Here is a 23494-nt window from a genome sequence, read left to right as displayed (position 1 = left end):
GAAGTTCTTCAAAGGTAAATGATTTTATTTATTTGGTTATCTGGATTTTGGGAAAATGTTGCGCGCTAAATGCTACGCAAAATGCTAAGCTAGCTTGCAATACTCTTACACAAATGCTTGATTTGCTATGGTTCAAAAGCATATTTTGTTAAGAAAAGGCTAAGCTTGAGAGCAGGCATATTATTTTCATTTCATTTGCGATTTTCAGAAATCGTTAACGTTGCGTTATGCTAATGAGCCTGAGGCTGTATTCACGATCCCGGATCCGGGATGGGTAGTATCAAGAGGCTAACCCTTTTGTTCCACCTCCCACACATGCGGTGACCTCACCTGGTTTAAATGGTGTCTCTAGAGGCAATACCTCTCTCATCGTCACTCAATGCTTAGGTTTACCTCCACTGTATTCACATCCTACGATACCCTTGTCTGTACATTATGCCTTGAATCTATTCTTCCATGCCCAGAAACCTACTAATTTTACTCTCTGTTCCGAACGCACTAGACGACCAGTTCGTATTGCCTTTAGCCATACCCTTATCCTACTTCTCCTCTGTTCCTCTGAGGATGTAGAGGTTAATCCAGGCCCTGCAGTGCCTAGATCCACAACCCATTACAAAGGTGCTCTCATTTGTTGACATCTGTAACTGTAAAAGCCTTGGTTTCATGCAGGTTAACAGTAGAAGCCTCCTCCCTAAGTTTGTTTTATACACTGCTTTAGCACACTCTGCCAACCCAGATGTCCTAGCCATGTCTGAATCCTGGCTTAGGAAGGCCAACAAAAACCCTGAAATCTCCATCCCTAACTATTCCATTTTCCGACAAGATAGAACTGCCAAAGGGGGCCGAGTTGCAATCTACTGCAGAGATAGACTGCAGAGTTATGTCATACTATCCAGGTCTGTGCCCAAACAATTTGAGCTTATACTTCTAAAAATCCACCTTTCCAGAAACAAGTCTCTCACCATTGCCGCTTGCTATAGACCACCTTCTGCTCCCAGCTGTGCCTTGGACACCATATGTGAATTGATTATCCCCCCTCCCTCCATCTATTGTCAGAGCTCGTACTGTTAGATCACCTAAACTGGGACATGCTTAACACCGCGGCCATCCTACAATCTAAACTAGATGCCCTTAATCTCACACAAATTATCAATGAACCTACCAGCTACAACCCCAAATCCATAAACACGGACACCCTCATAGATATCAGCCTAACCAACCTGCCCTCCAAATACACCTCTGCTGTCTTCAACCAGGATCTCAGCAATCACTGCCTCATTGCCTGCATCCGTAACGGGTCTGTGGTCAAACGGCCACCCCTTATCAATGTCAAATGCTCCCTAAAACACTTCAGCGAGCAGGCCTTTCTAATCGACCTGGCCCGGGTATCCTGTAAGGATATTGACCTCATTCCGTCAGTAGAGGATGCCTGGTTATTCTTTAAAAGTGCTTTCCTCGCCGTCTTAAATAAGCATGGCCCATTAAAAAGCAATGTAGAACCAGGAACAGATATAGCCCTTGGTTCACTCCGGAAACACTATCACCACTGATAAATCCACGATAATTGAGAATTTCAATGAGCATTATTCTACGGCTGGCCATGCTTTCCACCTGGTTACCCCTACCCTGGTCAACAGCCCCGCACCCCCCTCAGCAATTTGCCCAAGCCTCCCCATTTTTCCTTCACCCAAATCCAGTCAGCCGATGTTCTGAAAGAGCTGCACAATCTGGACACCTACAAATCAGCCGGGCTAGACCTATATCTATCCTAACCTGCCTTTCTATGGTCTTTGAAAGCCAAGTTAACAAACAGATCATCGAACATTTCGAATCCCACCGTACCATTTCCGCTATGCAATCTGGTTTCCTTGCCTGGTTCACCAACTACTTCTCAGAGTAAAGTGCATCAAATTGGAGGGCCTGTTGTCCGGACCTCCAGACCTCTTATACAGGTGCCACAGGGTTCAATTCTCGGGCCGACTCTTTTCTCTTTATACATCAATGATGTTGCTCTAGCTGCTGGTGATTTTCTGATCCACCTCTATGCAGACGACACCATTCTGTGTACTTCTGTCCCTTCTTTGGACACTTAACTAACTCCAGACAAGCTTTAATGCCAAACACCTCTCCTTCCGTGGCCTCCAACTGCTCTTAAATGCAAGTAAAACTAAATGCATGATTTTCAACCGATCGCTGCCCGCACCTGCCCACCCGTCCAACGTCACTACTCTGGACTTTTATGACTTCGACTATGTGGACAATTACAAATACCTAGTTGTCTGGTGAGACTGTAAACTCTCCTTCCAGACTCACATTAAGCATCTCCAATCCAAAATTTTATCTAGAATCAGATTCCTTTTTCGCAACAAAGCATCCTTTACTCGTAAAACTGACTATCCTACCGATCTTTGACTTTGGCTCTACTCAGCAAATTGGATGCAGTCTATCACAGTGCAGTCTGTTTTGTCACCAAAGCCCCATATACTAACGACCACTGCGACCTGTATGCTCTCGTTGGCTGGCCTTCGCTTCTTATTCGCCACCAAACCCACTGGCTCCAGGTCATCTATAAGTCTTTGCTAGGTGAAGCCCCACCTTACCTCAGCTCACTGGTCACCATAGCAGAACCCACCTGTAGCAGGCTTTCCAGCAGGTATATTTCACTGGCCACCCCCAAAGCCAATTCCTCATTTGGCCACCTTTCCTTCCTTTTCTCTGCTGCCAATGACTGGAACGAATTGCAAAATCAATGAAGCTGGAGACTCCCTCTCTAACTTTAAGCACCAGCTGTCAGAGCAGCTCACAGATCACTGCATCTGTACATAGCCCATCTTCAAATAGACCATCCACCTACCTCATCCCCATACTGTTTTTTTTCTTTCCTTTGTACCCCAGTATCTCTACTTGCACATCTATCACTCCAGTGTTTAATTGCTAAGTTGTATTTATTTCGCCACTATGGCCTATTTATTGCCTTACCTCTCTTATCTCACCTCATTTGCACACACTGTATATATACTTTCTGTTGTGTTATTGACTGTATGTTTGTTTTTTCCATGTGTTAGTCTGTGTTGTTTGTGTCACACTGCTTTGCTTTATCTTGGCCAAGTCGCAGTTGTGAATGAGAACTGGCCTACTTGGTTAACCTCTTGAAACTCCCCATCCCGGATCCGGGATTGTGACTAAGCCTCAGGCTCATTAGCATAACGCAACGTTAACGATTTCTGAAAATCGCAAATAAAATTAAAATAATGCGTTTGCTCTCAAGCTTAGCCTTTTCTTAACAACACTGTCATCTCAGATTTTCAAAATATGCTTTTGAACCATAGAAATTGACTAATTTGTGTAAGAGTATGCAAAGCTAGCATAGCATTTTGTGTAGCATGTAGCACGCAACATTTTCACAAAAGCCAGATAACCAAATAAATAAAATCATTTACCTTTGAAGAGCTTCTGATGTTTTCAATGAGGAGACTCCCAGCCACATACCAAATGCGCAGTGTTTCCTGAAAGCGTCTGTGTGTAGGAGAAATCGTTCCGTTTTCTACATTGCGCCTGGCTACCGAAACGAACCGAAAATGCAGTCACCTACAACGTGAAACTTTTTCCGGATTAACTACATAATATCGACGAAACATGGCAAACGTTGTTTGGAATCAATCCTCAAGGTGTTTTTTCACATATCTCTTCATTGACATGCAGTTCATGGAAGCTTGCTTCTCTCTCTGTGCCCCATGGAAAAATACTGGCAGGTGACTTTTGCGCACCAATTTCGGCGCAGGACACCGGGCGGACACGTGGTAAATGTGGTCTCTTATGGTCAATCTTCCAACGATCTGCCTACAAATACGTCACAATGCTGCAGACACCTTGGGGAAACGACAGAAAGGGCAGACTCATTCCTCTTGCGTTCACAGCCATATAAGGAGATCATGAAAGACAGAGCCTCAAAAATCCTTGTCATTTCCTGGATGCCAAGTCATCTTGGTTTTGCCTGAAGCTCACGTTAAAGGGCACGCACAGAGAAGATATTTGTATTTCTGGACACGTCAGAGTGTTTTCTTTCGAACAGTAGCAATTATATGCATAGTCGAGCATCTTTTTGTGACAAAATATCTTGTTTAATACGGGAACGTTTTTCTTCCAAAAATGAAATAGCGCCACCATAAGTGTAAGAGGTTAAATAAAGGTGACATAAAAATAAAATAAAAAGGGACGACGAGCGGATAAGAGGCAATCCGTAATTTTGATTAAGACATTAATGAGTGAGCAAGGACGGACATAGTCAATATAGCTATATGTTCAGCACTTTTGAAATGTACAGTGACAGAATTCAGAACATGGGCCATTCCCACAGTATTCTCCCTGTACACCAAGTCAGAACCGTAGGATAAATAAAGGGGGCATATAAGCAGAAAATGAAGCACTTACAATATTCGATGATTACATTTCTCTAAAACAGGTTATAGGCTACATGTGCACCACCAATTCAGAACAGTAGGCTAAGTTACTCTATGAGGGGGAAAGGGACCAAATTACATAGGCTAAATTACAGCTTTCTACACAACACACACTTTATTACTTTTTTAGCTACAGTATACATATTTCCCTAGCATATTACATCATTTATGCAGCAACATAAAACACATTTTTGGACTCTTGTTGTGCTGTGCTCACTTGAACAGTGAGCAAGTTCTGTGCTCATTTGAACAGGAAAGTGGCACTCCTTGTGGGCAAATTTTGTCATCAAACTTTGTCATCAAAATGTGGCATTCTCTGGATTTATGGTGCTTTCAAGACAACTGGGAACTCTGAAAAAAACAAGGTTGAATCATGATGTCGGTAATCTTCAGGTAGGAGCTCTAGAAAGACACCAGAGTTCCCAACTTGGAATTCAGAGTTGGATGACGTTAAAAAGTATTTTCCCAGTCGGAGCAATTTTTTTTCCAGAGTACCCAATTGTCTTGACAGCACCATAAATCCAGAGAATGACAGACTTTGATGACAAAGTTATCATCAAGGCAAAGGGTGGCTGCTTTGAAAAATCTAAAATCTAAAATAAATTTAGATTTGTTAAACACTTTTTTGGTTAACACATGATTCCATATGTGTTATTTCATAGTTTTGATGTCTTCACTTTTATTCGACAATGTAGAAAATAGTAAAAATTACGAAAAATCCCTGAATGTGTAGGTGGGTGTGTCCAAACTTGACTGGTACTCTAAAAAAATATTTAGATACAGCTTAATGAATTAACTGCAAACATTAACTCTGTAACCCATTATTAATGTTACAACATCCTCCCCCGTTGAACAACTGTGTTCATCTAAATCTCTAAGCTGTGTATTAACTGGAATAGGTCTTCTCAACAAAGTCTCCAAGGCAGTATGAACTGAACATAACATAACTAGGCCATCTCGGCCTGGAAACAGTTCCTCAAACTTACCTAGTTTACAGGTTTGTCTGGGTGTGTTATCTTCACACACATTCAGTGGGGTGGGCTGTGGTGTGTCACAGCAGTGTGCTGACTTTAGAGCCAGCAAGTAGTCTCTTCACCAGAAGGCCAGCATCCCGGAGTCTCCTCTTCACTGTTGACGTTGAGACTGGTGTTTTGCGGGTACTATTTAATGAAGCTGACAGTTGAGGACTTGTGAGGTGTCTGTTTCTCAGTTGTGCACCTGGGGCCTCCCACTCCTCTTTCTATTCTGGTTAGTGCCAGTTTGCGCTGATCTGTGAAGGGAGTACTACACAGCGTTGTACGAGATCTTCAGTTTCTTGGCAATTTCTTGCATGGAATAGCCCTCATTTCTCAGAACAAGAATAGACTGACGAGTATCAGAATTAAAGTCCTTTGTTTCTGGACATTTTGAGCCTGTAATTGAACCCACAAATGCTGATGCTCCAGATACTCAACTAGTCTAAAGAAGGCCTGTTTTATTGCTTCTTTAATCAGCACCACAGTTTTCAGCTTTACTAAGATAATTGCAAAATGGTTTTATAATGCTTGAGGGGGGGATATACACTGCTGTGACAATGACCAAAGAGAATTCTCTCGGGAGGTCTGTGATTGAGTTATTGTTGGGTGAACAAAATGGCCTGAGTTCTTGTATGTTACCACAATCACACCATGAGTTAATCATGAAACATACACCTCTGCCTTTTCCTAATCTGCATCGAACACACTCACCAATGTGCTGCTACTCACAGAATGTTTCAGAGATCTCAAGTTATGATGCTGCGTGCATTTCATCACACGCTTGCAGTCAAACAATCAATAATAATTTTCAACTTTGTGTTTCGTCTGTACTGTGTTCTCTCCGGCAGCGTACCGCACCACAGTGAGACCATCGTTTTTGGGCGAACCACAGTGCCTTAGTGTGCTCCTGAGTGAGGATATATTGTTCACATCAGTCCAAACGAACCGAAATAAGGGGGAAAACGCACCAGAGTTCAGAAAACCGTACCAAACCATTTTGGTGTGAAAGCCCCCTAAGAGTCATTCCTCCTCTCTCCCCTAACTCCTTATTATTATGCTCTCTTCTCTCTTCCTATCTCTTCTCACTCATTACCCCCTCCTCGCCCTGCCTCCTCCTTCCTTCCTTCCTTCCTTCCTTCCTTCCTTCCTTCCTTCCTTCCTTCCTTCCTTCCTTCCTTCCTTCCTTCCTTCCTTCCTTCCTTCCTTCCTCTCCTCTCCCCCCAACCCCCACCTCTTCTCCACTCCCTCCTCTCCCCACTTCCCCTTCCCCTCACCCCCTTCATAAATCCCCCCAGGTGCTAGCGGTAGATCCAGACGATGGGGACAATGGGACAGTGGTGTACAGCATCAGCCCAGAGAACCCCTTCTACACCATCAATAGCAGCACAGGGAAGATCAGGACCAGCGGGGTTGTGCTGGACAGAGAGAGCTCCAACCCCAAAGACACACTGCTCATGAGGACCATCATCGTGTCTGCTGTTGACAGTGAGTCCCAACCTAGGCCAGAACTCTGTCTGTTTGTTGGTCAATCATTTGGTCACTCGGTCGGTCGATCGATCTACGTGTCTATTTGTCTGTCTGTTTGGCTGGCTAGCTGTGACTGAGACGTCAGTCTGTCTATTCATGTATTTGTGTGTATGTGTGTCTGTCTGAGGCTGAAGAGTGTGTAAATCTGTCAGCCTATAGCATCAGTATCTAAATTACAGTGGCAGTTTATATGTGAGTCTCAAAATAACACTGTTTCAACAAAAATACTTTAATATTGATGGTGAAACTTTTATTGGTGTTTTGTGCTCTTGTAAATGCCGTGTTTGTTCCTCTGGCGCCTCCTCCAGTTGGCAGACCTCCGCTGCGTTCCTCATTCAGCACCACGGTGTACGTCAACCTGCTGGACCTGAATGACAACGACCCCACCTTCCTTAACCTGCCCTTTGTGGCCGAGGTGCCAGAAGGCCTGCCTAGTGGATCCTCTGTGTTCAAGGTTAGCCCACAATTACAAGATATCATCAGATTTATCATTCCATGCATGCCAGTGTGGCAGATTAATCAGATATCATGACTGTGTGTGTGTGTGTGTGTGTGTGTGTGTGTGTGTGTGTGTGTGTGTGTGTGTGTGTGTGTGTGTGTGTGTGTGTGTGTGTGTGTGTGTGTGTGTGTGTGTGTGTGTGTGTGTGTGTGTGTGTGTGTGTGTGTGTGTGTGTGTGTGAAGGCTAATTGGAGATTTCCTTTGTTTCTGTATCTGTCTGTCATGTCATCCTCTCACTTCTGCTCACCACACCACTTCCATCTCTCTCTCCCTCTATCTCCCCTCTGTTTCCTATCCACACACCTCTTATTCTTCTCCCCTCTCACCCTAACAACTCCCCTTTCCTCTCCTCCCTCCCTTCATCTCCTCTTTCTCTCCTCTCCTCTCCCTCCCTGTCCTCTCCCTTCATCCTGTCTCTTTCTCTCCCTCTCCATTCCTTTCCCTCAATCCCTCTCTCCTCTCCTCCCTCAGATCCAGGTGGATGACCCTGATGAGGAGGAGAATGGTATGGTTACCATGGCGCTACAGGTGGGCATGCCACGCCTTGACTTCTATCTCAACAGCACCACGGGCGTGCTGTACTCCACAGCAACGCTGGACCGTGAGCAGATTGGCCTGTACCACCTGAGGATTGTGGGATACGACCAAGGACAGAACCCGCGCACCTCCACCAGCACCCTCACCATCACAGGTATGCAATAGTCAGGACCCATATTCATAAAGCATCTCAGAGTAGAACTGCGTCTAGGATCAGTTTTGCCTTTCAGGACAATCGTGGAAATTTCCTCTATTTACCAAATCATGAGATCAAACCACACACAAGTCAGAGTTAGTTATCAAAGTCAATATTTAATTTTATGAGCTCTATCACAACCCTGTGACTCTCAGATAAATTCAGTGTCTATCAATGAATTCTCTGAGAGCCCCCTCTACATTGCAACTGAGATCCTTTAATAGCAAAGAACACACATAGTCAGACAGCATAGACATAATAAATCGTTCAGCTTTGTCTCCTTACTCAAACCCAGAACCATAAATAAATCCTCCATATCAACAGGCATATATCAAATTGTCATTTAGATACAACCAATTCTAAATACAACCAATCCTGGACAAACACACGGAGAGCATAGAATGATTCCAGACATTGCCCCATCCTCCTCTCCCCGATGGGAAAAGTAGGGAGTGACTGGCACACAGACACAGTGGAGCAAAATATATGTTTACACATGATGACACCTTGACCTCTCCCCTCTCTGTGGCCTATGCAACTTAGTCTTGACATAGAACAGATAACTGCCAATGGCCACCACTATAGTACAACAAAATACATTCTTATGAGAAATAACTCATAAGCATATCATGAATATAAAACATCTTATCTATGTTACCCACCAATTCTGTGGATAGTGGGGACCTGATCCTAAAACACTAAACCTACTTTCAGACGCTATGAAACTTTACACCATGTAAAGATAGAGACAAATCTTGCAGAGATTTTCAGAGTATAACCTTCTGGTCTGAAGCAGATCTTTTAGAAGCGCTGAGAGACTAATGAGAATCTACTAAATGTGTTTCTTGTCTTGTACGCCTACTGAGCATGATTCATGAATATGAAAACATGATAACTCAGTCTGTCTGTCTGTCTGTCTGTCTGTCTGTCTGTCTGTCTGTCTGTCTGTCTGTCTGTCTTTCTTTCTGTCTGCCTGGCTGTCTTGTCTCTCTATGTCCCTCAGTCCTAGATGCCAACGACGAGACCCCCACATTCTTCCCCAAAGTGTACAATGTGTCCCTGCAGGAGAATGTACCCAGGGACGATGTGGTGGCTCACCTCAACTGCTTCGACAACGACTCCGGCCTCAATGCTGAGCTCAGCTACTTCATCACAGGTCCGAGGTCAAACTAAAGCCATGGCAGCCACAAATGTGTGCGTCTGCGAGTGTGTGTGTGTGTGTGTGTGTGTGTGTGTGTGTGTGTGTGTGTGTGTGTGTGTGTGTGTGTGTGTGTGTGTGTGTGTGTGTGTGTGTGTGTGTGTGTGTGTGTGTGTGTGTGAGTGTGTGTGTGTGTGTGTGTGTGTTTGTGTGTGTAGTGTGTGTAGTGTGTGAGTGAGTGAGCGGTTAGGCAACACGTGTGTGTTTCTAGAGTGGTTGGGCAAGACGTAGAGGTGTATTATGTGAATTTCTTACTCCTTGTGTATGTAGTGTACACACATACACAAGGAGTAGGAAACTCACATAATACACCTCTCTTAGAAAAAAAGGGTTCCCAAGGGGTTCTTTGCGGAGGGATATGGTTCTACTAAGAACTGTTTTAATCAGAAGAACCCCTTTTGGAAGACACTGGTTCTTTGTAAGTCCTTTTACATCCTGAGAATAGGTTTTTGGAAGAAAGGGTTAATTGATGGTTCTTTGGAAGGAAAGAAGAATTCTTTGGAAGGCAAGAAGGGTTTTACCAATAACCATATATAATATTTCCCAGCATGCTATATTGCAGTGATATTTTGAGAAGTGTAAATTGATTGGTTGATACATTTTATGCAACACAAAGATAAATAATATACCATTTTCTAAACTACTCCAATAAGTTAGTAATTGGATTTATTACACCCGTTACTGAGATGGTTGTTCCTGTTTAGATGATGGAGGTAGTCTCATTATTCAATCTTCCCTAACCTAATAGTCATTCTGAATGCAGGTTGCGGGCGATTAACAATTCTACTTGTTGGATACACAACACTTTGCAAGCCAGCTTAATGTGACTTGCAGGCCTGATGTGGCCTGTAAGCCAGGAGATTCCTAACACACCTGTGTTAACATATAACTAGGCCCTCAAAGAAAGGTCTCATATATGTAATGTATTGTCATAAGTCGTACAATTTTAAAGGCTACTAAGGCTGGTGGAACTGTTCATAGAGGGTTATAGGAAGAACCTTTAGATTATAAAATTGTTATTGATAGAACCCTTCATAGAGGGTTCAAGGTAGAACTATATACAGTGGGTTCTTTGAAGAACCGTTTGTAGAGGGTTCTAGATAGAAACCTCTAAAAAGGATTCTACCCAGCACCAAAAAGGGTTCCCCTATTGGGACAAACCGAAGAACCCTGTATGGTTTTACTTAGCACCTTTTCTTCTAAGAGTGTAGTGTGTGTGTGTGTGCATGCAGACGTGCGTTCATTCATGTGTATAAGTGAATAGCCGAGATTTACATGTAATTTTCCACCATCTGTGTGTTGTGTTCTGCAGGTGGTAACCAGGATGGTAAATTCAGTGTTGGCTTCAGAAATGGTGTGGTCCGGACTGTGGTTGCCCTGGACAGAGAGACACAGGCTGCATACACACTGGTCATAGAGGCTATCGGTGAGTCCTAGCCCTATAAAAGTATTTTTCAGTCCTAGCCCTATACTATTCTTCTTCATCTTTCTTTTTACTCTGTGTATTTAGACCAATTGTATTTGTTCAATTTTAGGCTTATTTCAGTGTACATGTTCCGTACGATTTCAAACTTCAAATAAATTGGTTCAAAGCTACAATCCTTTTATACATCTATGAGATTGAGAAGTGAGAAGGGATGCGTGCAAGTCTTCAGTGATGTAAAGTGTTGTCTCAGTTTCTTTTCATCATCTTACCAAAGAGAGAACAATAAGTCTGCATCCCAAATGCAACACTATTCCCTATGTGCTGCATTACTTTTCACCAGGGCCCATGGTGTGAACTTTGTAAGGAATAGGCTGCCATTTATGGGATGCAGCCAAGGTTTGAGGTTTCCTGTTGTTGTTTTTCTTGAAACTTTTAAGTACATCTGAGTGTTTCTGGGGTGTCTCTGTGTGTGCTGATCGATTGTTCAGACACTTTACTGTGTGTATACACTGAGTATACGAAACATTAGAAACACCCTCCTAAAATTGACTCCAATGCTTCCCACAGTTGTGTCAAGTTGGCTGGATGTCATTTGGGTGGTGGGCCATTATTGATACACACAGGAAACTGTTGAGCTGTTGCAGTTCTTAACACAAACCGGTGCGCCTGGTACCTACTACCATACCCCATTCAAAGACACTTAAATATTTTGTCTTGCCCATTCACCCTCAAGGCTTGAAAATCCTTCTTTAACCTATCTCATCCACTTCATCTACGCTGATAGAAGTGGATTTCACACGTGATATCAATAAGGGACCATAGCATACACATGGTCAGTCTATGTCATAGAAAGAGCAGGGGTTCTTAATGCTTTATATACTAATTTAGGCGTGGAGAGGGGAAGAGAGAGAGGGGGAGAAGAAGAGGGGGAGAGAAGAAGAGGGATTGAGAGAAGAAGAGAGTACACATGTCATTACCTCAGGAGGGATTGAAGGGATTGGTTTCTAATGTATGATTTTAATGATTAGATTATACAGTTGGTTTTATTTGCAAAGATCTTGACTTACTTTAGTTGAAATGCAATCAATGAATGCATTGTAAGTTGTGAAATTATTGTAGTTGTGTCATAAAAAAACATACAAATATGTTCAATGGCCCAGTTTCTCAGAAACTGATAGACACATACACACAGTGTTGTAATGTGTGAATGTGTGTGTCCCTCAGACAATGGTCCATCAGGCAGCAGGAGGACAGGCACAGCCACAGTGTTTGTAAAAGTACTGGATGTGAACGACAACAGACCCATCTTCCTCCAGAACAGCTACGAGACCAGCATACTAGAGAATGTCCCCATAGGAACCAGCATCCTTCAGGTACCCAGGCAGGCTGAAACACACACACACACACACACACACAGATAGATGCATGTTCTTAATTTAATCACCCTGTTGCATCAGAACTTTCCTGCAATGCTATTTGATTTGAAGATTAAAAAGGCTTCTGTAATTTGTCATGTAAAATAATGTAAATGTATAAACCTATACAAAAATGTCCATGAATCATAATCTGCATAATAATTCCCATTTCCTATTCTCCTGCTGTAGCAAACTGTCTCAAATTAATATCCTACATCTGTACACGCACGCACGCACACAAACACACACACACACACACACACACACGCACAGGTACTGTCACGCCCTGGTCTTAGTATTTTGTGTTTTCTTTATCTATTTGGTCAGGCCAGGGTGTGACAACCATATTGAGGCAGCCATATTCTTTGAGTGTTTCGTGGGTGATTGTCCTTTTGTTCCTTTTCCTGTCCTTATGTCTGTCGTGTACTAGTTTGCACCAGTATTAGGCTGTTTCGGTTTTCGTTACGTTTATTGTTTTGTAGTGTTTGTGTTTAGTGTGTTTTTCCATTAAACATGAATCCCAATAGCCACGCCGCATTTTGGTCCGACTCTCCTTCGCCTATAGAAAGCCGTTACAGAATCACCCACCACAACAGGACCAAGCGGCGTGCCAACAGGCAGCGGCAGCAGGAGATACGAAATAAGGATTTCTGGACTTGGGAGGAAATCCTAGACGGAGAAAGACCCTGGGCACAGCCTGCAGAATATTGCCGCCCCAAGGAAGAACTGGAGGCGAAGAAAGCGGAGAGGCGCTGGTATGAGGAGGCAGCACGGCGACGCGGATGGAAGCCCGAGAGTCAGCCCCAAAAATTTCACAAGGAAGAGACCAGAACCAGAGCCGGTGTTGGAGGTGAGCGAAGCAGAGACTGTGAAGGAGTTAATGGGGAAATTGGAGGAGAGAGTTATGAGGGAGTTGCTGTGTTGGTGCTATAGGCATGGAATTCACCCGACGGAGCATGTCGGGGATTTGATGGCACCTGGGTCAGCGCTCCATACTCGTCCTGAGGTGCGTGTTAGTCGGCTGGTGAAGATTGTGCCAGCCTCACGCACCAGGCCTCCTGTGCACCTCCCTAGCCTTGCACGTTCTGTGCCAGCCCTGCTCTCAAAATCTCCAGTACGCCTTCACGGTCCAGCACATCCTGTGCCACCTCCACACACCAACCCTCCGGTGGCAGCTCCCCGCACCAGGCTTCCTGTGCGTGTCCTCGGCCCAATACCACCAGTGCCAGCACCATGCATCAGGCCTACAGTGCGCCTCGCCTCTCCAGCGCTGTCAGAGCCTTCCTCCTCTCCTGTGCTGCCGGAGTCTCCCGCCTGTTTAGCGCTGCCAGAGCCTTCCTCTCCTGCGCTGCTGGAGTCTCCCGCCTGTTTAGCGCTACCAGAGCCTTCCTCCTCTACAGCGCTGCCAGTCTGCATGGAGCAGCCAGAGCTGCCAGTCTGCATGGAGTAGCCAGAGCTGCCAGTCTGCAAGGAGCTGCCGGTCTGCAAGGAGCTGCCATTCTGCAAGGAGCTGCCAGTCTGCAAGGAGCTGCCAGTCTGCAAGGAGCTGCCAGAGCTGCCAGTCTGCATGGAGCAGCCAGAGCTGCCAGTCTGCAAGGAGCGCCGACAGAGATGGCCGCCTCGCTTCGCGTTCCTAGGAAACTATGCAGTTTTTTTTTTCTTACATTAGTACCCCAGGTCATCTTATGTTTCATTACATACAGTCGAGAAGAACTACTGAATATAAGATCAGCGTCAACTCACCATCAGTACGACCAAGAATATGTTTTTCGCGACTCGGATCCTGTGTTCTGCCTTACAAACAGGACAATGGAATGGATCGCATGCAGCGACCCAAAAAAACGACTCCGAAAAAGAGGGAAACGAGGCGGTCTTCTGGTCAGACTCCGGAGACGGGCACACCGTGCACCACTCCCTAGCATTCTTCTTGCCAATGTCCAGTCTCTTGACAACAAGGTTGATGAAATCTGAGCAAGGGTAGCATTCCAGAGGGACATCAGAGACTGTAACGTTCTGTGCTTCACGGAAACATGGCTCACAGGAGAGACGCTATCCGAAGCGGTGCAGCCAACGGGTTTCTCCACGCATCGCGCCGACAGAAGCAAACACCTTTTTGGTAAGAAGAGGGGTGGGGGCGTATGCCTTATGGCTAACGAGACATGGTGCAATGAAAGAAACATACAGGAACTCAAATCCTTCTGTTCACCTGATTTAGAATTCTTCACAAGCAAATGTAGACCGCATTATCTACCAAGAGAATTCTCTTCGATTATAATCACAGCCGTATATATCCCCCCCCAAGCAGACACATCAATGGCTCTGAACAAACTTTATTTAACTCTTTGCAAACTGGAAACCATTTATCCGGAGGCTGCATTGTAGCTGGGGATTTTAGCAAGGCTAATCTGAAAACAAGACTCCCTAAATTTTATCAGCATATCGATTGCACAACCAGGGGTGGAAAAACCTTGGATCACTGTTACTCTAACTTCCGTGACGCATATAAGGCCCTGCCCCGCCCTCCTTTCGGAAAAGCTGACCACGACTCCATTTTGCTGATCCCTGCCTACAGACAAAAACTGAAACAAGAAGCTCCCACGCTGAGGTCTGTCCAACGCGGGTCCGACCAAGCTGACTCCACACTCCAAGACTGCTTCCATCACGTGGTATGGGACATGTTTCGTATTGCGTCAGATAACAACATTGACGAATACGCTGATTCGGTGTGCAAGTTCATTAGAACGTGCGTTGGAGATGTCGTTCCCATAGCAACGATTAAAACATTCCCTAACCAGAAACCGTGGATTGATGGCAGCATTCGCGTGAAACTGAAAGCGCAAACCACTGCTTTTAATCAGGGCAAGGTGTCTGGTAACATGACCGAATACAAACAGTGCCGCTATTCCCTCTGCAAGGCTATCAAACAAGCTAAGCGCCAGTACAGAGACAAAGTAGAATCTCAATTCAACGGCTCAAACACAAGAGGCATGTGGCAGGGTCTACAGTCAATCACGGACTACAGGAAGAAATCCAGCCCAGTCACGGACCAGGATGTCTTGCTCCCAGGCAGACTAAATAACTGTTTTGCCCGCTTTGAGGACAATACAGTGCCACTGACACGGCCTGCAACGGAAACATGCGGTCTCTCCTTCACTGCAGCCGAGGTGAGTAAAACATTTAAACGTGTTAACCCTCGCAAGGCAGCAGGCCCAGACGGCATCCCCAGCCGCGCCCTCAGAGCATGCGCAGAACAGCTGGCTGGTGTGTTTACGGACATATTCAATCAATCCCTATACCAGTCTGCTGTTCCCACATGTTTCAAGAGGGCCACCATTGTTCCTGTTCCCAAGAAAGCTAAGGTAACTGAGCTAAACGACTACCGCCCCGTAGCACTCACTTCCGTCATCATGAAGTGCTTTGAGAGACTAGTCAAGGACCATATCACCTCCACCCTACCTGACACCCTAGACCCACTCCAATTTGCTTACCGCCCAAATAGGTCCACAGACGATGCAATCTCAACCCCACTGCACACTGCCCTAACCCATCTAGACAAGAGGAATACCTATGTGAGAATGCTGTTCATCGACTACAGCTCGGCATTCAACACCATAGTACCCTCCAAGCTCGTCATCAAGCTCGAGACCCTGGGTCTCGACCCTGCCCTGTGCAACTGGGTACTGGACTTCCTGACGGGCCGCCCCCAGGTGGTGAGGGTAGGCAACAACATCTCCTCCCCGCTGATCCTCAACACTGGGGCCCCACAAGGGTGCGTTCTGAGCCCTCTCCTGTACTCCCTGTTCACCCACGACTGCGTGGCCACGCACGCCTCCAACTCAATCATCAAGTTTGCGGACGACACAACAGTGGTAGGCTTGATTACCAACAACGACGAGACGGCCTACAGGGAGGAGGTGAGGGCCCTCGGAGTGTGGTGTCAGGAAAATAACCTCACACTCAACGTCAACAAAACTAAGGAGATGATTGTGGACTTCAGGAAACAGCAGAGGGAACACCCCCCTATCCACATTGATGGAACAGTAGTGGAGAGGGTAGCAAGTTTTAAGTTCCTCGGCATACACATCACAGACAAACTGAATTGGTCCACTCACACAGACAGCATCGTGAAGAAGGCGCAGCAGCGCCTCTTCAACCTCAGGAGGCTGAAGAAATTCGGCTTGTCACCAAAAGCACTCACAAACTTCTACAGATGCACAATCGAGAGCATCCTGGCGGGCTGTATCACTGCTCCGCCCTCAACCGTAAGGCTCTCCAGAGGGTAGTGAGGTCTGCACAACGCATCACCGTGGTCAAACTACCTGCCCTCCAGGACACCTACACCACCCGATGTTACAGGAAGGCCATAAAGATCATCAAGGACATCAACCACCCGAGCCACTGCCTGTACACCCCACTATCATCCAGAAGGCGAGGTCAGTACAGGTGCTTCAAAGCTGGGACCGAGAGACTGAAAAACAGCTTCTATCTCAAGGCCATCAGACTGTTAAACAGCCACCACTAACATTGAGTGGCTGCTGCCAACACACTGACACTGACTCAACTCCAGCCACTTTAATAATGGGAATTGATGGGAAATGATGTAAATATATCACTAGCCACTTTAAACAATGCTACCTAATATAATGTTACTTACCCTACATTATTCATCTCATATGCATACGTATATACTGTACTCTATATCATCGACTGCATCCTTATGTAATAAATGTATCACTAGTCACTTTAACTATAACTATTAACTAACTTTAACTATTAACCACTTTGTTTACATACTCATCTCATATGTATATACTGTACTCGATACCATCTACTGTATTTACATTTACATTTAAGTCATTTAGCAGACGCTCTTATCCAGAGCGACTTACAAATTGGAATATTGTATATTGCCTATGCTGCTCTGTACCATCACTCATTCATATATCCTTTTGTACATAATCTTTATCCCCTTACACTGTGCATAAGACAGTAGTTTAGGAATTGTTAGTTAGATTACTTGTTGGTTATTACTGCATTGTCGGAACTAGAAGCACAAGCATTTCGCTACAGTCGCATTAACATCTGCTAACCATGTGTATGTGACAAATAAAATTTGATTTGATTTTGATTTGATTTGATTTGAGCTGCCAGTCTGTAAGAAGCCGCCAGAGCTGCCAATCTGCAAGAAGCCGCCAGAGCTGCCAGTCTGCATGGAGCAGCCAGAGCCGTCAGTCAGCATGGAGCAGCCAGAGCCGCCAGTCAGCATGGAGCAGCCAGAGCCGCCAGTCAGCATGGAGCAGCCAGAGCAGCCAGAAATGGAGCAGCCAGAGCTGCCAGTCAGCATGGAGCAGCCAGAGCTGTCAGTCTGCCAGGATCCGCTAGTCAGCCAGACTCTTCCAGATCCGCCAGTCAGCCAGGATCTTCCAGATCCTCCAGTCAGCCAAACTCTTCCAGATCCGCCAGTCAGCCAGACTCTTCCAGATCCGCCAGTCAGCCAGATTCTTCCAGATCCGCCAGTCAGCCAGACTCTTCCAGATCCGCCAGTCAGCCAGACTCTTCCAGATCCGCCAGTCAGCCAGGATCTGCCAGAACCGCCAGCCAGCCAGGATCTGCCAGAGCCAACTACCTGCCTGAGCTTCCTCTCAGTGCTGAGCTTCCTCTCAGTGCTGAGCTTCCTCTCAGTGCTGAGCTTCCCCTCAGTCCCGAGCTGCCCCTCAGTCCCGAGCTGCCCCTCAGTCCCGTGCTGCCCCTCAGTCCCGAGCTGCCCCTCAGTCCCAAGCTCCCCCTCAGTCCAGTGGGATCCTGGGTGAGGACTACTAGGCCAAGGTCAGCAGCGAGGGTTGCCAATCTAAGGACGCGAGGAAGATGGACTAAGACTTTGTTAGAGTGGGGTCCACATCCCGCGCCGGAGCCGGAGCCGCCACCGTGGAAAGACGCCCACCCGGACCCTCCCCTATGGGTTTTGGTGTGCGGCCGGGAGTCCGCACCTTGGGGGGGGGGGGGATTCTGTCACGCCCTGGTCTTAGTATTTTGTGTTTTCTTTATCTATTTGGTCAGGCCAGGGTGTGACATGGGTTTTTGTATGTGGTGTGTTTTGTCTTGGTTTTTTTTCACATGTATTGGGGTGGTAGCTTAGTGGGGTGTTCTAGGTAAATCTATGGCTGTCTGAAGTGGTTCTCAATCAGAGGCAGGTGTTTATCGTTGTCTCTGATTGGGAACCATATTTAGGCAGCCATATTCTTTGAGTGTTTTGTGGGTGATTGTCCTTTTGTTCCTTTTCCTGTCCTTATGTCTGTCGTGTACTAGCTTGCACCAGTATTAGGCTGTTTCAGTCTTTGTTACGTTTATTGTTTTGTAGTGTTTGTGTTTAGTGTGTTTTTCCATTAAACATGAATCCCAATAGCCACGCCGCATTTTGGTCCAACTCTCCTTCGCAAATAGAAAACCGTTACAGGTACGCACATGGAGCTGGTAGAGAAAGTCACCACCCCCTTTCAAAATGTTCACCTTTTGTTGCTTTACAGCCTGAAATGAAAACACATAAAATGTTACTTTATTTACACACACTAACCCACAATATTCAAGTGGAAAAAAACAAGTAACAAGTAACACAGTAAAGTAACACAGTAAAATACCCTATTTGGATAAGTGAAACCCCCCCTTAGAATTGCAAACATGCGGAGGAAAAACTAACCACCTTCCAGATCACAAATCAAGCTAATTGGCTTTCATCTGTAATCAATTGTAGTGACTTGATTAGTTCAGAATAAAAGCAGCTATTCATGGAGGACTCCAATGCTTGTGGGAAAGTACTTTCAAAAGTTGTGGAAATGCTCAGGTCAGGGGATGGATATCAAACTATTTCAAAGGCTTTGTCTATCCCTCAGAGCACAGTTAAGACCATTATTAAGAAGTGGAAGGCGTATGGCACCACCCAGACCCTGCATAGATCAGGCCGTCCCTCCAAACTAGATGACCGGGCAAGGAGGAAACTGATCAGAGAGGCTACCAAGAAGCCAATGGTGACTTTGAAGAAGCTTCAGGCCTTTATGGTAAAGACTAGTGCATGTGACCACAATACCACAAGCGCTCCACAAATCTGGCCTCTATGGGAGGGTGGCAAGAAAAAAAAACACTCCTCAAAAAAAGCCACATTGGGTCTTGTTTGAGCTTTGCCAAAAAGTACCTTGTAGATTTCGAGGTCATGTGGCAAAATGTGCTGTGGTTAGATGAGACCAAAATTGAAATTATTGGCCTGAACGTAAAACGATACATCTTTCCACCCAAAGAACACCATGCCTAGAGTAAAGAAGCATGGCGGTGGCAGCATCCTGTTGTGGGGGTGTTTCTCTTCAGCAGGGACAGGAGCACTTGTCAGGATAGAAGGGAAAATTGGCAGTGCAAAATACCAACACATTTTTGAGGAGAACCAGCAGCCCTCTGCCATGAAGTTGAAAATGGGAAGATTGTTCATGTTTCAACATGACAATGACCCAAAGCACACCGCCAAAGCAACCGTACAGTGGGTGAAGCACAAGAAGGTGAACGTTCTTGTACAATTTGCAATTTGACTGAGCTTGAACACTTCAGCAAAGGAAGAATGGGCAAATATTGCACAGTCTAGGTGTGCAAGGTTAGTAGAAACATGTTCAAAGAGTGTAATGACTGTAATTTAAGAAAAAAGGTTCTTAACTCAGGGGGTGTTCACTTGTCTAAATAGGGTATTTTACTGTTTTAATTGTAACGAATGTTCAGAGTTCCTTAGATTTTTTTCCTGTTTCGATATTGTGGAATACTGTGTGTAAATAAAGCCGGGAAAAAGACTGATTTTATGTGTTTTCATTTCAGGCTGAAAGTAAAAGTAATAACAGTAACAATAAAAGTTGAACATTTTGAAAGGGGTTGTGACTTTCTATACACACACACACACACACACACACACACACACACACACACACACACACACACACACACACACACACACACACACACACACACACACACACACACACACACACACAGTGGTGTAAAGTATTTAAGTACAAATACTTTAAAGTACGACTTAGCTTGTTATGTGGGGTATCTGTACTTTACTATTTATATTTTGTACAATGGACATACTAAAAGACTCAGTGACTTTCCACGTGCCACCGTCATAGGATGCCACCTTTCCAACAAGTCAGTTCGCAAATTGTCTGCCCTGCTAGAGCTGCCCTGGTCAACTGTAAGTGCTGTTATTGTGAAGTGGAAACGTCTAGGAGCAACAAAGGCTCAGCTGCAAAGTGTTAATCCACACAAACTCACAGAACAGGTGGCAGTCTGACAGACTAATCTAGGTTTGGTGGATGCCAGGAGAATGCTACCTGCCCCAATGCATAGTGCGAAATGTAAAGTTTGGTGGCGGAGGAACAATTTTCTGGGGCTGTTTTTCATGGTTTGGGCTAGGCTCCTTATTTCCAGTGAAGGTAAATCTAAACACTACAGCATAAAATTAAATTTGAGATGATTCTATGCTTCCAAATTTGTGGCATGACAATGCCCCTGTGCACAAAGTGAGAGCCATACAGAAATAGTTTGTCAAGATCGGTGTGGAAGAACTTGACTGGCCTGCACAAAGCCCTGACCTCAACCCTATCGAACACCTTTGGGATGAATTGGAATGCCAACTATGAGCCAGGCCGAATCACCCAACATCAGTGCCTGACCTCAATATTGCTCTTGTGGCTGAATGGAAGCCAGTCCCTGCAGCAATGTTCCAACATCTAGAAGAGTGAAGGCTGCTGTAGCAGAGGGACCAACTCCAAATTAATGCCCATGATTTTGGAATGAGATGTTGGATGATATGGTTGGATGGTGTTGGATACTTTGGTCATGTAGTGTTATACCCAGCATAGCATAGTTTTTTTCTTTCATTACATAGCCAGGGCAGAATTTGACAAGTTCTAGCAACGGGCACTGCCACGCTTTTTTCATGACTGTTTGCGTGTGTGTGGACCATTTGAAATCCTTAGTAATTCAGACACTGAGGAACTTGAAGGTCTCGACCCGCTCCACTACAGCATGCTCGCCCCCCTTTTCCTGTGGTCTACGATCAGCTCCTTGGTCTTCCTGACATTGAGGGAAAGGTTGTTGATCTGACACCACACTGCCAGGTTACTGGCCTCCTCCCTGTAGGCTTTCTCATCATTGCCAGTGATAAGGCCTACCACCATTGCATCATCAGCAACTTAATGGTGTTTTCTGCCCTCACCACCTGGGGCCAGCCTGTCAGGAAGTCCAGGATCCAGGTGCAGAGGGAGGTGTTCAGTCCCAAGGTCCCAAGCTTGATGGCGAGCTTGGAGGGCACTATGGCGTTGAATGCTGATCTGTAGTCAATGAAAAGCATTCTCACATAGGTATTCCTCATATTTAGGTGGGTAAGGGCAGTGTGGAGTGCAATTGAGATTGTGTCAGCTATGTATCTGTTGGGGTGGTGTGCAAATTTAAGTGGGTCTATGGTGTCTGGGATGATGGAGTTGATGTGTACAATTAACCAACCTTTCAAAGCACTTCATGATTACAGATTTGAGTGCTACACAGCAGTACAGGGGAGGGGAAGAGGGAGACGGGGAGGCTGTAGAGGTTGAAATGTAGTGGTGGCTCTGTGAAGTAGGTGAAGTAGATGTTGACCGCTGGATCACTGTTGGTGTTTATTGTTGTGTTCACGGTCGCCAAGTTCTGGAAGGGAAAGGCATGAGAATGAGGTTAGCTGAGAAGGTGGACATCTGTGTGTGTGTGTGTGTGTGTGTGTGTGTGTGTGTGTGTGTGTGTGTGTGTGTGTGTGTGTGTGTGTGTGTGTGTGTGTGTGTGTGTGTGTGTGTGTGTGTGTGTGTGTGTGTGTGTGTGTGTGCTCGGGCACACAGCAGGTCTCTTGATATGAAATGTCTTGCCTTAATGGCCAAGCCAAACCAATTTGATTTAGGCCTATTTAGTAGGCGTTATTACCATCATACTCTGAAGGAGTTGCAACACACACGGTGTTTCCAAAGCTTCAGCTATTACAAGCTTTGCATGGTAATCAAATGTGCATTTAACACACACACACACACACACATGGCATTTGTACCGATTGGGTAGCTATTACATTAATGACTACACAACAGTCACTGCTTGACAGGGTTTCTGCAATGTAATACAAATTGGGTTTCTTAAAATGCACTCCCCCCAAATTATACCCAAACCCCCCACCCGCTATACCCCCCTCATTCCTTCTGCCCCCCTCCCTTGCACAATAGCATTTGTAAGTGTCATAGTCTTTAATTTAATGAGGACAAAGCGTGCCTTATCAGTTTAAGGGGAAACACATTGGGACGTTAAATTATTCTTAAGACAAAGTGACAGTGAAGCTGTGTGGAAAGGTCACTGCAGCAGCCATCTAGTCTTTACCTTCTCACTCACACACACACACACACACACACACACACACACACACACACACACACACACACACACACACACACACACACACACACACACACACACACACACACACACACACACACACACACACACACACACACAAGATATTGAATCGAAGCTCTCTTACAGTATAGACATACCCACACACACTTGCCACCTGTAACACACACTACTCTACCAAGTTTTTACACTATTCTACCTCTATCTCTACAGTTTTGCTCTTTTCTGCTTCTTGTACTGTTAGAGTCTAAAGCAAATGTAATACTCATACTCAGGGAGAAAAAGATCACCATTCTCCCTACACTGCAACAAATCCTCTCTCTGTGGGTCTCAAATCAATACGTAAATAATCCAGTTCAGTTAATTTCCTCAAGATTAGTTAACAATCAGTAAATAGTATCACAGTTTTATGCCATTTTTCTCTCTTTGTGTGGTCTCTCCATTTGTTTCATCCACCCATTACTATCCAATTCCCTATACATTTCTCTATTCTCTTCATCTGTAGGCTAACTGATGTGAGCACCACAAAGGACAAACACGCACAAACAAACCACAAACTCCAGAGAGTTCAGACATCTTCCACTGTCCAACATCCACTCTCTCTCTCACATTGACTGTGACTCCATACTTAGATGCACACACACGCACACGCACACGCACGCACACACACACACACACACACACACACACACACACACACACACACACACACACACACACACACACACACACACACACACACACACACACACACACACACAC

General features: G+C 45.3%; 1 protein-coding gene and 1 long non-coding RNA gene across 2 annotated transcripts in view; one reads left to right on the top strand and one right to left on the bottom strand.

The window, feature by feature from the left end:
* The window catches only part of cdh23 (cadherin-related 23), a 688999-nt gene that overhangs the window by 488960 nt on the left and 176545 nt on the right, over nt 1-23494 (top strand). The window contains exons 22-27 of the mRNA XM_064931960.1: nt 6772-6961; nt 7312-7457; nt 7974-8193; nt 9239-9391; nt 10746-10859; nt 12084-12232. Coding sequence (XP_064788032.1) covers nt 6772-6961; nt 7312-7457; nt 7974-8193; nt 9239-9391; nt 10746-10859; nt 12084-12232 — 972 coding nt within the window. The remainder of the gene's footprint in view (nt 1-6771; nt 6962-7311; nt 7458-7973; nt 8194-9238; nt 9392-10745; nt 10860-12083; nt 12233-23494) is intronic.
* Nucleotides 11973-21979, bottom strand: LOC135510769 (uncharacterized). The gene is made up of 3 exons (XR_010451155.1): nt 21812-21979; nt 21525-21639; nt 11973-12245 (listed from the first exon to the last, which is right to left on the bottom strand). It is a non-coding gene; the product is annotated as an uncharacterized LOC135510769 (long non-coding RNA).

Source organism: Oncorhynchus masou, chromosome 23 (genome assembly GCF_036934945.1).
Source record: "Oncorhynchus masou masou isolate Uvic2021 chromosome 23, UVic_Omas_1.1, whole genome shotgun sequence".
NCBI classification, from domain to species: Eukaryota; Metazoa; Chordata; class Actinopteri; order Salmoniformes; family Salmonidae; genus Oncorhynchus; species Oncorhynchus masou.
The sequence above is the reverse complement of the archived record's forward strand: the minus strand, read 5'-3'. Positions and strand labels throughout refer to the sequence as shown.